The sequence below is a fragment of the Crocodylus siamensis genome, chromosome 8, assembly GCF_052110815.1.
Source record: "Crocodylus siamensis isolate JL-2025a chromosome 8, ASM5211081v1, whole genome shotgun sequence".
NCBI classification, from domain to species: Eukaryota; Metazoa; Chordata; order Crocodylia; family Crocodylidae; genus Crocodylus; species Crocodylus siamensis.
Genome location: NC_143402.1, coordinates 56,538,770 through 56,552,904, shown reverse-complemented (window position 1 = coordinate 56,552,904; position 14,135 = coordinate 56,538,770). Strand labels below are relative to the sequence as shown.

General features: G+C 43.2%; 1 protein-coding gene across 4 annotated transcripts in view; it reads right to left on the bottom strand.

Moving 5' to 3' along the window:
* Positions 1–4,709: 4,709 nt before the first annotated feature.
* SLC44A2 (solute carrier family 44 member 2 (CTL2 blood group)) overlaps positions 4,710–14,135 on the bottom strand; it is a 48,956-nt gene continuing 39,530 nt past the window's right edge. For 2 of the 4 annotated variants that reach the window (XM_090059009.1, XM_090059011.1), the window contains exons 17-22: positions 13,870–13,973; positions 13,363–13,436; positions 12,586–12,656; positions 12,233–12,321; positions 10,685–10,769; positions 8,791–9,437 (exon numbers count right to left, since the gene is read on the bottom strand). In XM_090059009.1, the coding sequence (XP_089915135.1) occupies positions 9,316–9,437; positions 10,685–10,769; positions 12,233–12,321; positions 12,586–12,656; positions 13,363–13,436; positions 13,870–13,973 (545 nt within the window). In that variant the 3' untranslated portion in view covers positions 8,791–9,315. Of the gene's footprint in view, positions 6,432–8,790; positions 9,438–10,684; positions 10,770–12,232; positions 12,322–12,585; positions 12,657–13,362; positions 13,437–13,869; positions 13,974–14,135 lie in introns of those variants that run through there. The other 2 variants (XR_016443718.1, XM_090059010.1) reach the window with 2 other exon arrangements.

The window sequence follows — 14,135 nt, the reverse complement described above, 5'->3', positions numbered from 1 at the left end:
GCACATAAGATGCTGTTTAACAGCATACGATCACCTGCCTCTCATTAAACCTGCATTGCTCCCTCTTGCATTGTTAGAAAACTTCCATACACTGTTACTAATGCCCTCCACAAACTCAAGTGATAAGGCGTGCTGGACTTCACTAAGCCCACATATCTTCTCATGTCAGCCTCCCAGCTTTGCCAAGCTGCTCCTGCTAATCCTTCCACCATTCTAGGAAGCTACACTCAGTGCAGTAAACAACACTGAATTGCAAGCAGATAATTTCTAGTGGCCACTGCCAGCTCAGGGGGCTGGGGGCACCTCCCTTACTCCTTGGTTCTTGGGTTAAAGCAGATAAGGTTTAACTGCTTCCTGGTTTTCAGAGGTTTGAGTTTTTGTTTCACTTGATGTCCTGTATTTTCTTCAGTCTTGGGTGTAGCACTGTGCCTTCCATTTCCCTATGTTTGAAAGCCTGGATATTTTATGCAAGTCAATCAACACGCAGCAAATGTGCTCCAGTATTATTCTACAAATACAGCAACACTAAATATCATTGTCTGCATTTTCCCATCAGCAAGGAGGAGGAGAAATCAAAATTGACTGAAAAGACTTCAGGAGAATGCTTCTTGCAGTGGAGTAATTTTGTTAATGATTAGCACAAGCCTTAACGAATCACTCTGAGGAAAGCCAGGTTTCAGTCCAAAATAGGCACTTTATTTGTGTTTGGAATGCTGACATTGATGTAATGGAAATCTCACGCATACATTGGAAACGCACATGTACATCCCGGCTTGAGGTATTTTAGTTTAGTTTTTGCGTAAGAAGCCCAGTGCATAGTATAAGCATTTATTTTTCTTGAAAATGAGGAACTGACACCATAAAACATCAAGATGACAGGTCTTGACCCTGGGAAAAGACACTGCAGGATTCATTCTGAGAGGTCTGGGGAGAAAAGGATGAATAAGGACAGAAGGGGTTTACCAGGGCGTAAGGAGAGAGGCAGACAGCAACAGTTAAATAAGATGAATAATAATGGATTTAAGTTGCATTTAAAGGGAAAACTTCTAATTACACGATCAGTTGAGTAATGGAACAAGCATCCAGATGGAGATGGCAAGAATCATTCAGAGTCCAAACCTAATCACTGGAGCTTGTTTAGGGATGTTACCATGCTGCCAAACTGGGTGCCTGCGGAAATGAACTAGACAGCCTTCCAGCCTGAGTGATTCTGTGCAGATATAAGTATTCTCAACCACCCATGTAAATGTGCTGCAGAAGGCAGGATCCTACTGACATTTCTGTTTTACCAAGGTGAGGAAAGGAGCATGTTTGATGCAGTGTCGTTTGTTTGTAATGATCATCTTTACAAAGAAGCATTACAATTCAGTCAGTTCTGGCATGGCTAAGGGAAGGTTTGCTTTCTAGCTGCTTAGAAACAGAATTGAAATTTCCTCTCATCCCGCTACTATAATCCCACAACTACATGGAACACAATTGTACACGCCGCCCCATCTGATCATGAAAAATAGCTCCTGTGGAAACTAGGTTTCCTCATCAACCTTTGTGGCTCGGAAGATATACATCTCTATACTATGACATGGTAAAATGAGCCAATTTATGCAAGCAAATATCCCCAAAACAAAAAAAACTCCACATCTCCTCTGCTGTTCGTCCTCCAGTGCACCTGCTTTTTGGGGGACGGCATCTCTGTAGCCATCACAATAACTGTCATACAGAAAGACAATTCAGAGTTGAGGTGGAGAAACAAGCAGTAGGAACATGCTCTGCTCCACAGTCTGTTTCATTCCTCACAGTATAAAAAACAAGAATGTGGAAGGGAGAAAAAGAGCACAAAATAATCTCACACAAAAGACTTTGCAAACATTTCCCACTAGGTGCCAGTATAGCTGTAAATCAAGTGGACATGCTACTTTCTGTAACTGCATCCAGCCACCTGCCTAAGGAATAAGGAACACCTTTTATCCAATGCCTGCTGTCTCGCAACAAATCTCCAGATAAGCAGCATTCAATCGGATAAAGTCCGCTGGATTTTTGGATTGCGAACAAAACACAGAAGTCAAGTAGGAAAAGTGCCCATTTTTTTAAAAAGAAGCAACTGCATGTTATTCCCTAGAAACGTAGATTGCTACTTTACTTCTACACTTGGTCAAAGTTAGCAGCACTGTAAACCTGTTATACATAAAAGACACGTGTAACTCATAAAAAATAGATCATAACCCTTCCATTCTGAAATGCTGTCACATAAGGCCAAGCTAAGGCCATTGGGTAGATCAGTGGTCTCCAAACTTTTTTGATCGTGCACCCCTATCAGTAAAAAATTTTTGACCACACAACCCCAATATATGTATATTTATTTATTTGACATATGACCAAGTGAGGGTGCCAGTGTCAAGCCGTATACTGAATATTAGTAAAGCTTAATCTCTTTTTTTAGATAAAAAAATAAATAGAAACAGAAGTTCTAATATTTTCTTCCTGCACCCCAGTGGATCATCTTGCGCTCCCCCTGGGGCGTGTGCATCCCACTTTGGAGACCACTGGGGTAGATGACTCCAGAGATTTGATTTAGTGTATGGGGAAGCTGTAGCAGGTGAAGTTATTCCCAAGGGATGTAATTTAGTCAAGGGGTCACTGAAAATAGCAAATCCTGATCGTTGCACCCCGATCTATTTTTTTCAGATCTAGATAGATTCTTATCCTGCTCTTCACACTGTAATGGCTTAGTATTTCCCAGTAACAAGTGATTTGACTAATCTGTACTACATATTTTTTTTCTCCTTTAGCTCCTTCCCAGAGGGTGTACAAGATGGGTAGCACAGATATTTTGTTTTGGTATGGTTTTGTTGTCTTTAAGCCAACAACTTGGCAAATCTCAGTTGCATTTCCTTTCTAAAACAACATTGAATACTCATTTGCCCCCCACATACTAGTATTTTTTTCTATACCAGTTCAATGAGCAGATGCGTGGGCTCCTCTTGTTAGCAACAAATCTGTTTCCTAATGTAGACACTGCTCCTAAGACCCAGAGACATTGGCGTGATCAACTGGACGGTTGCAGGAATCTAGAACTTGATCCTAAATGACAAAATTCTGTGCCAAATTCTACTCCCTACTCCTCAAAAAGGATAAAGAAGAACTACAAAAAATCCAGAGAAGGAAAGCAAGGATGATGAGTTGTCTGGAGGGGCTTCTGTAGAAGGAGAAACTAATGAGGCTAGGCCTATTCAGTTTAGAAAAGAGACACTTGAGAGGGGACATGAGAAGAGTTTACAAAATATTAAATGGTAAAGAGGAAGTCAATAGGGATGTATTAGTGACTAGCTCTCACCAGACATGACCTAGTGGACATAAAATGAATCTAATAGGTAACAAGTTTTAAAATAACACAAGGCAGTTCTTTTTCATACGGTGTATAATTAAAGGCTGGAGCTCACTGCCACCTGCTGTGGAAGCTGATACTTTAGGTAGATTCAAAAAAGGGACTGAACACATTCTTGGAGGAAAGGGGCATCGATAGCTATTGAGTTGGGGGAACAGCCTCTGAATCAGAACTTCCTAGACCTGAAACCCTGGAGGCTACAAGTGGGAGAGGAACAGTGGAAAAAACCCTGATCAGATCCTGTTCACTCTCCCTTTTTGTATCTGCTGTCTGTCATGGCGTGACACAGGAGACCGGGCAAGATGGACCAATGGTCTGACCCAGGAAATGGTTCTATGTTATGTATTTGGAGGCACCCATGTTGGAAGCACAAGGCAAAAAGTCATATCAGTTTCCCCACAGTGAAATGGGGATTATGTTTACTTACCCAACAGGACCTGGAAGAGAATTCTCAAGTGCTGAAGAGGGGGTTTGAACATGCGAGCTCCTGAAGTATTACATGCACAGCAACATGGCAACAGCACATGAGCATTTTCCCCTGCAGTGTTTTAGATGAGTTGTGAGAGCTGCCTCTGCAAATTTAAGAGCTTGCCCACAGATAGCTAAGGTAGCAAGTATTCTTCTAAATAATGAAGGCTTTCAAAAGAGCAAGGAGATCTTGCATTGGTGAGAAAAGAATACAAGGGGTTTTAATTCAATTAAAAATCCCTTCCAATTTGCTGTTGGAATGACAGAATCTATGCTACAGAGCAGGCTGAGGCGATTCAAGTTGTCTGCTTAAATCAGAGCAGCAATGTAGCCCAGTGATTCTCAACCAGGGAGATGTGAGAACCTTTTAAGGGTACTGCGGGATGGCCACACAATATTGGCACTGTTAGATGTACCAGCATCTACACACAATTCACAAGATAAACTCAGAGATTTCATACAGGAATATATAGGGTCAAAAGCATTCTGAGCTGCAGTAGTTTTCCTGTGTTCTTTGTGACAGAATAATTGCTCTAGTATTTTTCTCTAGTCAGACAATTAGGGGCAGCTAAGAGCAGAAATTTTCAGAGAGATGCCTTGAGTCTAAGGGGCTGAGAATCACTGATACAGACTAACAAAAGCACTGGAGCTTCTGGATACTATGAATAAAAAGCCAAGGTACAAAACCCCCCCAAAATAAAAAATAAATCCAAACCTTTAATATTTCATATATAAAACAATTCTCATATCTTACAAAATATTGCAGGGATCTAAAGGTTACTAGAAATAGGTATTAGAAAAAAAGCTAAATATCCTTCAGCACATATTAAAGTTACAAAAGCTGGCCAACTAAGTGGAATAAAGAGGATTTTCTACTTCTTTATTTATTTAAAAAAAGGTCTGATAGCTTCACACAGCTTCTATAACATCTCTAAGTCCCGCATACTTTGATAACTGCAAACCATCCAAATAGCTCCCCATTTCAAGGTTTTCTGAAGCAGGTTAAAATAACAGTAAAATCAGATTATTAAAGGTTTATTTAATTTTCTGATGCCCTGAAAAGCCTTCTTTTCACCAGCAAAAATGGAAGCTGTTCTTTATTAATAACAGCAGCTCCAATAGAAGCTATAGCTAAGCCCAAGGCCTGTCACCAACTTGCCTAGTCTGCTCAGACGTGAAAATGGAGCCCTGTCTCCACAGCAGTTTCCAATATTGCTACCATGGGCAGAGTCTGGTGAATTAGGAATCCTGATGTTATGAGCAGTCATAGAGATAACAGTTTAAAGGAAGATGCTGTGACTGTTTTTCTAAGGCATTGTATTTATGGCACTGAGTTTTTGACTGTTTAGTGGCAGTGGTATTTCGATCTCTGTTTCTTTATTTCCCATAAAGTTGGTCTCTACTGATATGGAAGCTGCCAGTGGATTAGAACTTCCCAGAAGGGACTCAGATGAGAATTTGAGGAATGCCGTGACTTAAAAGTATAAGGTGAGTGTGTGTTTTTGACATCTGGGTGGTTCAACCATTGTTAAAACTACTTTGACAGTTCATCTAATAAAACCATTAAACTATTTCCCATATATTCAAACGGGCTTCTGAATTCCTAAAGTTCTTCTCAAAGTTAGACAGAATCTTATTAGAAAATTCTGCTTTACAGTTTATGGTACTTAAAAAAAATATCACTGTTTTAAAATAATAATCCTTTATATAATGCTGAGTTTTCCAGTGAGCCAGGCTGGAGCACATACTTCTGGGTCAGCCCCCTCATGGAAGAGGCAAAATAAATATACAAAGCTCTCATCCATAATACTAACCACTTTATCTAAATACCTGTAGAGCTGGATAATTAGCATGTCCTATGCTGTATACACGGCATGTTTCAGTTAACATTACTGATTTCTCTTTCATGCCTATCTTCAATCAGGAAGGCAGTAGGACATTAGTTATTATATTACTCACTCAAACAATTTAGGGATTTAATGTGATGGATTTAGTAGATGTATGCTAAAGTAAAATTGGTGCCTATGATTGATATCACAGTCCTTGGTATTATAGACTACCTCCTATGCCACTGAACTTTTGGTTATAAACAGATTAATTGGGCACTTGCTCTCTCCCCCAGAACCAACAACATCATGACAAGTTCTACAGTAATGGTTACCCACCCATTAGGGCAGTAGTTTTCATTTTCCTTTTAGCAGATACCCAATCTTATATAGAACTATTAACAGCAACCCTTTTTGTCTATCTTAAGAAGGAAGGAATATCCAGCAAAGCTCTCAGGAAATCTCTCTCTACTGCTCTGCACAAGCTACTGGTCAACATAAATCTTCAACTGAATCATGAATACTGTGGTTCAAAAAATATTAACAAAGTTTGCATATTGGACCAACAGGACTTAAGGCTGTATGTTACCCATGCAAGCTTTGTTCTTGAATGGCAGCTGAGAGAGGGAACGAACAAAAGGGAGTTTCTCATGCATCTGAGTGACCTTTGTTTGTCTTCTTCAAAAGCTTTTTCAGATTGGATGACATAAAGTAAGGTTTTTCTGCTGAGCCATCATTACGTTCCAGGTCTTCCACTGCAAGAGAGAGAATTCCCCACAAGAGAGAGGGGATTAAAAAAAAAATACAGACCTTGAGTACTGCATGATTATAACATTTTGCCTGGGAACCAGTTACAGAAGGTATTGGGCATCCTCTTGGCAAGGGTAAGCAATTTGCTGTCGGTCCCATTAAAATAGCAGATGACCTTATACCAACATGCATATGCTTTTTATGATTCAGACAAAGTCAGATGCTGGAGTGTTATTGAAACAGTCTCAGAAAGCCATAGAAGGGCAGCAAGGAGCCCTAAAAGAATAGGTGTCCTACTTGTTTGGAAAATACTATATTTTCTTACATAAACCATGCCGTGGACTATTATATGCACCTTATTTTTGAAAGGCAAAATGAAGGGGGAAAAAAGATGTTTTCAGAGTTATGGCTGCATAGAGCAAGGAGAGAGCCTCATCCTCCCTTTCATGCTTAATTAAAACTGGAACCCTAGCTGCTGCTGCAGACTGGTCTCTGTGTGTGGATCTATGAGTCTGAAAGGAACTAAAGCATCTCCAAGGCTGTGAAATAGAAGGAGAGAGAGAGACACCAGCAGCAGCAAGGAGACACCAAAACTGCCCTTAGAAAGGTTAGCTTGATTAGTGGAATATCAAGACCTTTAAAAAGGAGACATGATCATTAATGCCTCTGGGAGTGAAGAGCAATAAACCATGAGGTCAACTGATGCTTTCAGCTGCCTGAATAGTAATGCCACAGCTGCTGCCCAGTAGAACAGGAATCAAAAAGTGCCTCTAACCTGGTCAAAAAAAATCAGCTTCCTCACTTAATACTGGGATACCTCGAGAGAACTACATGGCTTTCTGCTTGTTATCAGACACTGGTTCCTGTTTCTCTTCTAAAACCTAGAAGTCAGAACCACACTGTTTTAGGAACAGAGTAGTGGACTCCCGAAGGAAGGCTGTGTTATCAACAAACATTTGGAAGAAGGTTTCGGTGAGCAGGCAGGTGGTTTGAGAGGACATGGAGGACATCCTCTCATGAGGTGATGGTGCAGTGAGACAAGACTCTCCCCTCACTACTGTAACTGCTTGTGACTTGGGTGTAAAGTCACTTGTCATTCCTTTTGGCACACCTCGCCTTGTGGACAACACCCTCATCAAAGTACACTACATGACATCAAAATTAGGCACACTCCCAGTACAGAATATGTTGTTCTGATTCTCTAGTTGTTCAAAGCATTTCAGCTAGTCCAAGAAAAAAAATCATAAAACAGCCTTAAAAAAAACCAACAAGCCGGACTGTCAGAGCTCAGGGAAAACCCTAGAATTTTTGGAGGGTTACAGCATGGTGATGAACCTGGGAGCTTTCAATGTCCACAGCTTTGTCCTGGGAAGATGATTCAAAAGACAGAAGCCTTGTTAGGATAAGAATTCAAGAGCTGGTCATGATTGCATGAACCCAGCAGGGGCAGTCTCTAAAGGAAGGAACATTTTTTCCTGTTTCCTTCTATGGACAGAAGTCTTCCTGGTCCTTGTCATGTATTCCCTGACACATAGTTGTAAACTTTAAAAAAGTGTCCCTATATCCAAGAACCCATGGAGTCCACTCCATAGAGGTGTAGGCTCCTACACCTAGGACCAGTTGTCATCTACCTGATGTCCCCAGAACTGCACATTAGTTGGAAGCTAAGAAAATGCCAGAGCTTTATCATTTAAGATGCTCACAGACCACATCACAGTGCAAAAGTTACTTTCCTCATCTCCCTACTTATGCTGGGGAAAGACTGTGGAGCAGACATCAGCTGAGCTGACTTGCCCTGCCATGAGCAAAGTCCCAGAAAGCTACCACAAAAATCTACTGCCTTCCACTTAGCCCCTGGTAGGTTTATAGGCGACCACAAGATGCGAGAAACCGATTGAAGTCTACGCAAAAAGGCAAGCTGTGTGCACCAATAAAAGATCAAAAAGCTGCTTTTCACTAATCAAAGATCCTGCCAACTGGTTCAGTCTCATTTCTAAAACAACTGTGTGAGGAAATAACAGCTGTGAGGTTCCTGCTGTAAACACAGAGCAATGTGCTCTGGGATGAAAAGTTTTCAGGAGCATTGCTAGCCTAACAGATGAGAAAACCCTAACAACTATGAAACTACGAAAGTGAAACTGTTGCTGCCTCATTAAGAAACCCTCCAGTTTGCTGACTGCTTTTTTGCACAGAAAGAGCAGCAAGGAGACTGTTGCTCTTTGCAGCTAGCTGTGGGCAGAGCAACCGAAGAGAAAAAAAACACATCTGCATCTGAGACAAGCCAACACATGGACAGCTTTGAGTTCTTAAACATTCTTTAGCCTAACACCATGCCAAGTACAAGGAGAAACCACTTCCCGCAACCAGAGCAAACTTCAATTCATTTGTAGAAAACATTCCAGAAATAACTACAGTGTCCCTTTCATAAGTGGTGACCAAGGACAGAGGAAGACACAGAGTAACTTTTTAAAAAAAAATTCAATATACATTATCCCAGGCATATATAAAAGCCAGCTTTAGCTTCAGACTTTGGGTACAGAATCTCGGTGGTTAGGGCTGAAAGTTACCTGCCATGCACAAACAGATGAGAGGGAAATCAGATTTGTTTAAGTTTCATCAGTGATGCTTCCACCCATTTGATGCAAAGAATATTTGTTTTTGTTAGCAGAAAGAAAGATACAACATTTGCCCACTTTCACTGCCCAAGAAATTAATGCCCCCTCAGCTTTGTATCCTCAGGAATCACATAAATGTCCAGATGAACATTTCTGTTCTGCCACAACTAGAGTAGCCTTGAATGAATACCACCCAGGACAGATTGACAAGGCGAGCAAAAGTTTTCCCCACAAAACACACACATACGCCAAGCCCTTCCCGCTCACTCAAGCCCTATCCTTGACTATCGGAGCTTTTAGACGACTCTAGGCTCCCCTTCAGCAGGATCTCACTCAGTGCCGGAGACATGTAGTAAGGTCGCTCAGGAGATCCATCATTCCTCTCCAGATCTTCACCTTTTCGGGACCCAGGGAAGATGGAGGAAGCAGCCACGGAAGTGGGAGGAACAAGCAGTAGCAGAGTAGCAGGGACAGGTGTGGCCAAAGGAAAGAGATGACAGAGAGAGAGAGAGAAAGAAGGAAAAAAATGGAGTTAGTCGTAGGTAGGTTCCACCACCGAGACCAAAGCACCCACCAGAGACCCAAATACGTGAGAGACGGTCTGCTGTCAGGCTGTCAGCTTGCTTGGCTACCAAGCAGGATGAGGGAAATCTGGTTGTAAGAGGGACAAGGGAGAAGAGAACTTGACTATAATAGAAATAATAGAGGGATTAATTTTCAGAGGCTTTGCCCACATTGTTCTATTCAGACCTTAAATATAAGGTGGCCATGTCCCAGATTTCCCTCCTGGGTACAGCCTTAGTGCTGCAACCATGAACACAAAAAGAACAGACACTGGAGATTAACGAAGCCAGAATGAAACAGAGAAATTCTCTAAGGCAATGGTACTCAACCTTTGTGAGCTGTGTGCTGGGTGGGCAGTGTCCAGTCTGTCTGTGGGCTATATATGGCTGATGGGCCTGATCCAGCCACATGGAGTGGGACAAAGGGAACATGGCGCAACCCTGATCTGGCTATGTGTGTGTTGATGGAGGAAGGGGGCTGTGGGCTGGATGTTGAGCACCTCTGCTCCAAGAATTACTCATAGAATCATAGAAGTCGGGTCGGCAGGGACCTTGTAGATCTTCAAGTCCAACCCCCTGTCATGGCAGGAGAAACAAAACTGGGCTCAAATGATCCCAGCTAGGCATCAAGCCTCCTCTTAAAGACCCCCAGAGTAGGAGCCAGCACCACTTCCCTTGGAAGTTGGTTCCAGATCCTAGCCGCCCTAACTGTGAAGTAGTTCTTATGGATGTCTAATCTAAACCTACTCTCCAACAACTTGTGGCCGTTATTCCTTGTTAACTCTTAGACTTCTCTGAAGGAGAGGCAGGAGGAAGCCCCTGAACTAACCATGACATGTTACAAGGGAGAGCAAGAAGGGAGAGTGCTTTTGTGGTCTTCTGGGGCAAAAAACTGGTGGTGGGAACAATATCTCCAAGCAAAAAAACCAAAAACAAAAAAACCAACTGTATGAAGAGATAAGCAGAGAAGGAAAGAGACAAGTAACAAAATGCAGAGGAGAGCTCCTTGCAGTGAGAGGCTGTATTATAATGCAATAACACCCAACGGCCCACCGATTTCCCTGTGACCCACTGACTTACAGAAGCAGAGGAAGAGGGTGTCCACACACATCCCATAGACACTGAAGAATCCATGCGCAATGAGATAGGAACCCACGATCACTGTCTGGAAGAGAGACCAAGCTGTCACCTCAGTGCTAACCTGAGAGCCGCCATATGGTACAAGGTGCTATGGAAAGTGAGTTTCTTGATGGAGAGAGGAGAGGCCTGCCAAACCCAAAGCTTGCTACTGCTGTTCTTTCCTTCTGTGGAAAGGGAAGGAGATTGCCCATGCCACACAAATGCCAGGTCTCAGGCCCTGTGCTGGACTCGAATGCAAGCTGAAACTGTCACCCTAAAATTTTGGATGGAGGAACCAGTGTGTTGATGATGGAAAGAATGCTTGAAAGACATGTGTGGAGCAGAAACTCCTGTAGGTTTATTCAGCAGGTTGCACATACTCCCATATGTAGAACTGCACTAGTTACTTTACAACCAAGTCCTGCTTACTATTGATAAGACAGACCAGGGCCTTGCTGGGATGATTAGGGGCATATTGTACTAGAGCGGTGAACCTTTTTCCCTGGCAGGCCAGACAGACAATGCCCCATCTGTCTGTGGGCCAGACCTGGCTGGTGGTCCTAATCCAGTACCCACAGTGGATATGGTGGAGCCCCAACTGGCTGCATGGGGGAAAGGGGGCTTTACCTGGCCCTGCAAGGAAAGGGGAGAGGGCTTGACAACTTTAACCCAGCTCTCTGATGGGGAGGGGGCCCAACTGAGCCCCAACCTAGCCCTGCAGAGGGAAGGGGGCACTGGCTATCTCTGACCCACCATGGGGCTTGGGAATTTGGCAGCAGGGGAGGGTGTCCATATTAATAGCCACTACTCCTTCACCACCAAATTTCCACCCCCATGGGCCAGATGCTGTGGCTCCATGGACCATATTTGGCCTGCGGGCTGGAGGTTGAGCACGCCTGGTCTAGTCATCCAGTAGTCTAGTTAGTCCAACAATCCTTTGTTTCCAAATATTTTTATGCCTTTGTGACTTATCTATTCATTATTTTCACCAGGACTACTGCTACAGATACTGGCCATTTATAGGTGATTTGCATCATGGAGTTTTTACTATGAGGTATTTTTTTAAAAACGCTGTTGGCATAAACACACTCAGACTGGCAGATGGTTTTTTATCATACTCTTTTTCTTCCTGAAATCTCCCGCCCACTGTTCTTGACAAAGTTTCTACTTTGGCAAAACTTGCAGCTTCTTTGCTCAACTTGAACAAGCTAGTGGCATTTTAGCCAGCTCAGTTCCTATGCAATGCCTCACAGAAATGGATATTGAAAGTTTTTAGGGTCATAAAACCATCTGGAAGAGCTGGTAAACAGGTAGATTTTTGCAACCATTGTCTTGCTCCAGAGAAATGCCCAGGTTTAAATGAGACATACAGAACAGACTGTCTTTGATTTATAAGCTAGGTTCACTTCAGGGCAACACAGCTTTCTTTGGTGTCTCCGTATCTGGTTCAGGGCAGAGCTAAGGTCCCATTTTTGCCATCTCTAAATCCATCATAAAAAAGATACCCACCAGAATAGGGACCCAGTAATAATTCAGAGGTGGGGCTGAATCCTGCACCAGTTTTATTCGCTGGGTGAAGAAGAAGAAGGCAAGAATTCCTAGAAAGAAGGAGAAAAACAACAGCGTATCCCATGAGTGTCTCCAGAGACAGCCCAAGAAGGGTGATGCTATGGGGGTAGGGGAGGAAGGAGACCTAGAGGAGCATAGGGAAAGGAAGCTGGTTCCTGGAACATCCAGGGAAATTTGGGAGCACTTGAGCTGTGATGACAGGCTGCTTTCATCAGAGCCTCTCTACAGGTACAGGGGAAGGGGCTCTACAAGAATAAAACCCTCAAAGAGGGCTGAAGTCATCATCAGCTTACCAACACTTCCCACAACAAGGAGCTTTCCGAGGAAGAGCAGGAAATCAGTGACTTTGTCCAAAACAGCCACCCTGGGAACAAAGAGAGAAGTGAGGATCTTTTCTTTCCTCCCTTAATTCTGTCTGGAGTGGGGAGGAGGGAAAGAGGGCATCCAGGGAGTTTCAGCAGTTTTGCTGTAGAGACAATGGGGGACAAAGGCCATTGAGGACATAAAGACCTACCTAAAGAGGCCGGCAAAATTAGAACCAGTTTGCATCATCTGCCGATGCCTCAATGTCTACAGCAAAGCAGGTGTGTGTGTGACTGGGGGGCAGGGGGAGAATAAGCTTCCAATACAGCTGCTTTGTATGTCTATCCAAGTCCTTCTCTGGATTATAGGAAGCAGGTGGATAACAGTTCTTCCCCTGCAATCTGAAGCTGTTAGGCTTTGGTGGCTTCAGGGTTTGCTATGCCTATATCCCCATCTGCCCAAAAGCAAGAGGTGAGTCTAGAACAATATTTCACAAACTTGTGCTACCTGGGGCATACCTTTTTTCTGAATTAAAATTGGTGGCACATGTCTCACACCCAAAAGTGTGTGTGTATATTTATCTATCTATATTAAGGCATAATACACACACACATACAGATATATACACATGCACAAACACATCTGCAGACATAGATATATGTATCTATATACACAGAGATGATAGAGATATGCATCTCCATCCCCATGTATCAAAAGTCTGGCAAACACTCAGGAGGTGGGAGCGAGTCCTGTTGCCAGGCTCTTACCTAATAATGTTTCTCATGAGCAGGAAGAAGGCATTCCTGGCAGAAGTGCAGAAGTTGGTACCATAGATGGCAACCTGGATGGCACCATGGCGGCAGACACGGAGAAAAAAGAAATGGTTAACTCAGAAGAAAAGGGTAGGTTTTGCCCCAAGTCTGCAGACTGTCAAGCAGCCTTCTAACCTGGTCACATAGACAGCAGGGTAGATTTGCACCTTATAGACTAACCAGAACACATGCATATAAAGCCAACACCAATTCCTTTGTGTGCAAAGCAAAAGTGATGCCAGCTGCACTTCTGATCATGTCGCTGTCACCTGGAGACAAGCCAAACCCACACACCTAAGACAGCCACTGCCTCCGAAAACACAACTGAGATCCCCAGGGAGCAATCATTGGCAGGCAGGGGAGGGCATTCATGGAACAATAAGACTGAGACTCTCCAAGCCTGCAGTGACCCTTCCCGCTTTGTCAGCTGCTTGGCACTGGTTCTCCAACGAGCACCCTTACCATGATGTATGCATTTCTGGTCAGGAACTTGAGACATTTTTCAAGGCACCAAAAGCAGCACTTGAGACAGCTCAGGAGGAACTTGGCAAATTTGTTCTCGGCAACTAGGACCAAAAGAGACAAGAGGGTGAGAAGCAGAAAGAGGCAGAAACTCGGTCTCAGAAATCCCAGTAGTAGACACCTTGCCCCCCTGCTCCCCTCTGAGAGAACATCTCCCTAGGCACACTGCTCCAGCCCTTTATGTTCTCCAGCTCTTTTTCCTTCTC